The sequence below is a fragment of the Benincasa hispida genome, chromosome 3 (assembly GCF_009727055.1).
Source record: "Benincasa hispida cultivar B227 chromosome 3, ASM972705v1, whole genome shotgun sequence".
NCBI lineage: Eukaryota > Viridiplantae > Streptophyta > Magnoliopsida > Cucurbitales > Cucurbitaceae > Benincasa > Benincasa hispida.
The window spans coordinates 22,418,030-22,420,050 of NC_052351.1; the positions used below are offsets into that span (position 1 = coordinate 22,418,030).

Sequence of the window (2,021 nt, forward strand, 5' to 3'; positions counted from 1 at the left end):
TATATATGAAAATATATAATAATTTGTAGACAATAGTTCAATTTTTAAGAAATGTTTAAGATAAGTATTTATTGATTGTATGTATAAAGTCCTGAACTTAGCTAATTGGAATATCAAAGATCACATAATCCTTGGGTGGGACATTGTCAATGGCCGTCTTTCTTGCTTATCAATAATCTTGTTTTCTAATCCTCTCAATTAGCATTAAGATTAAATTATATTTCATAATTTAATTTAGTACCTTCTAAATAGTTTTTACATTTTAAATATTTCCGTACTTTCAATATATAATTTTTCACTTCATCAAAGATGTATATGAGAAATATAGAGAGTTGACAAATATACAAGCTATATATATATATGAAAACATGCCAATTTGAAGTAAACAAAAACCATCTTAATCACCAAAATTTAAACAAAATGTTAACCTAGTCTTGTTTGCCTTTTTTTTTTAGATATTGTCAAAATATATATATATATATATATTTATATATTGTAATAATAAACATGTATTTCCCCTCTTTGTTTACCAACTGCAACATTCATTTCGGCACGAATACGTTCCCATTCATATGAACACATACCCATACTCTTTAATTATTTTTTCTATTTTTTTAAAAAATCAGTAGATAAGATGTCACATCCCAAATAAACAAAACAAAAAACACACACGTATACATATATTATCTTAATTAGAATTTAGAACTTAGAATTATAATAAATAATTAAATAAGCAAATGTATTAAAAGGAGAAAATCTAATTAAAACATAAGAATCCGAGTTTCTTCTACATTACAGACACAAGGGCCCTCCAAAAACCAAACCTAAAACCCTACCAAGAGAGAAAATAGCCTGCAAAAAGTACTCCAGAAAAAAAAAAAAAAAAAAACCATTTTTAACAGAGGGAAAAAAATAGAAGAAAGAGGTGAGACAAATAAAAGTCCATAGCTCTCAAAAAAAATTTACCCCTCTGAAATGGGTTTTTATTACATTAAAATTTACAGTTTTTTTTTTTTTTTTAAATAATTTTTTTTATCGGAAAAAGGGAAAGAAAGATTAATCAATCTAAAAAAGACTCGTCTTTTTCCAAAGTTTTAATGGAAGTCCAGCAAAGCTTGTCTCAGATTCTTCACAACATCCTCCACTGTCAAACAAAAACCAACATCCACCTGCCATCATTAAACAAACAAAAACATTAATCTCCTCAGCAAATTAATCAGATAAATGATATGTATCAATAAAAAAATTTAATTAAAATAAAAAGCTTAAAATCATATATAAATTACCTGAGCAACAATAGTGATATCGAGCTTGGAGTGGCCAAATGGCAAGGCAGAAGTGTTGAGGATTGTTAGATTATTGAGGTTCTCAATTTTGTTAAGCAAATAGGAAAGACAACCTTTGCGTTTTTGGCAGTGGATTCTGATAAGAACATCCTTGTTTGAGAACCTTGCTTCTATCTCCGGAGCTGGCCCGCCAGTAAAACTGTTATCGTCCGACTCATCGTCGGGGGAGGAAACCTGGAGGCTTGTTCTTTTTACACACGCAGTCGATTGTGCCTCCGACATTTTGGAATTTGGTTGTTCCTCCACCACTTTCAAACGCTCTTGAAGTTCTTTCACATGTCTTATGGCTCCTCCCAAGATCGAAGCTTTGTCTACCTGCCAACACAAATGAAATAGAATAAGGCTACGATTTTATCCTTTTTTTAGAAGAAGATATTACGTGAATGAGTAGATCCACTTGAATAACTTAATTTTATCTTTATTTCTTTTTTTAAAAGAAATTTATGCTTATTTTTCTCCTAAATTCCAAACTTTAGTTCTAACCCTTTCTTTAAAAAAAAAACATTTAAATCTTATCAACTTTTTTTCATTAGTTTTCAATTTTGGCTAGATTTCTAACTAGTTAGTGAAATGCAAATAACAAAACCAAGAAACTTAGGTTCCATTTAGTGATATTTTTTTTTTTTTTTTTTTGAAATTAAGTTTATTTCATCAATATTTCTTAAAGGATTTACA

The 2,021-nt window shown here is 28.7% G+C and overlaps 1 protein-coding gene across 1 annotated transcript in view; it reads right to left on the bottom strand.

The window, feature by feature from the left end:
- Window positions 1-825: 825 nt before the first annotated feature.
- The window catches only part of LOC120074395 (transcription factor bHLH18-like), a 2,659-nt gene continuing 1,463 nt past the window's right edge, over window positions 826-2,021 (bottom strand). The window contains exons 3-4 of the mRNA XM_039027510.1: window positions 1,287-1,661; window positions 826-1,169 (exon numbers count right to left, since the gene is read on the bottom strand). Of these exons, the coding sequence (XP_038883438.1) occupies window positions 1,095-1,169; window positions 1,287-1,661 (450 nt within the window). The 3' untranslated portion in view covers window positions 826-1,094. The remainder of the gene's footprint in view (window positions 1,170-1,286; window positions 1,662-2,021) is intronic.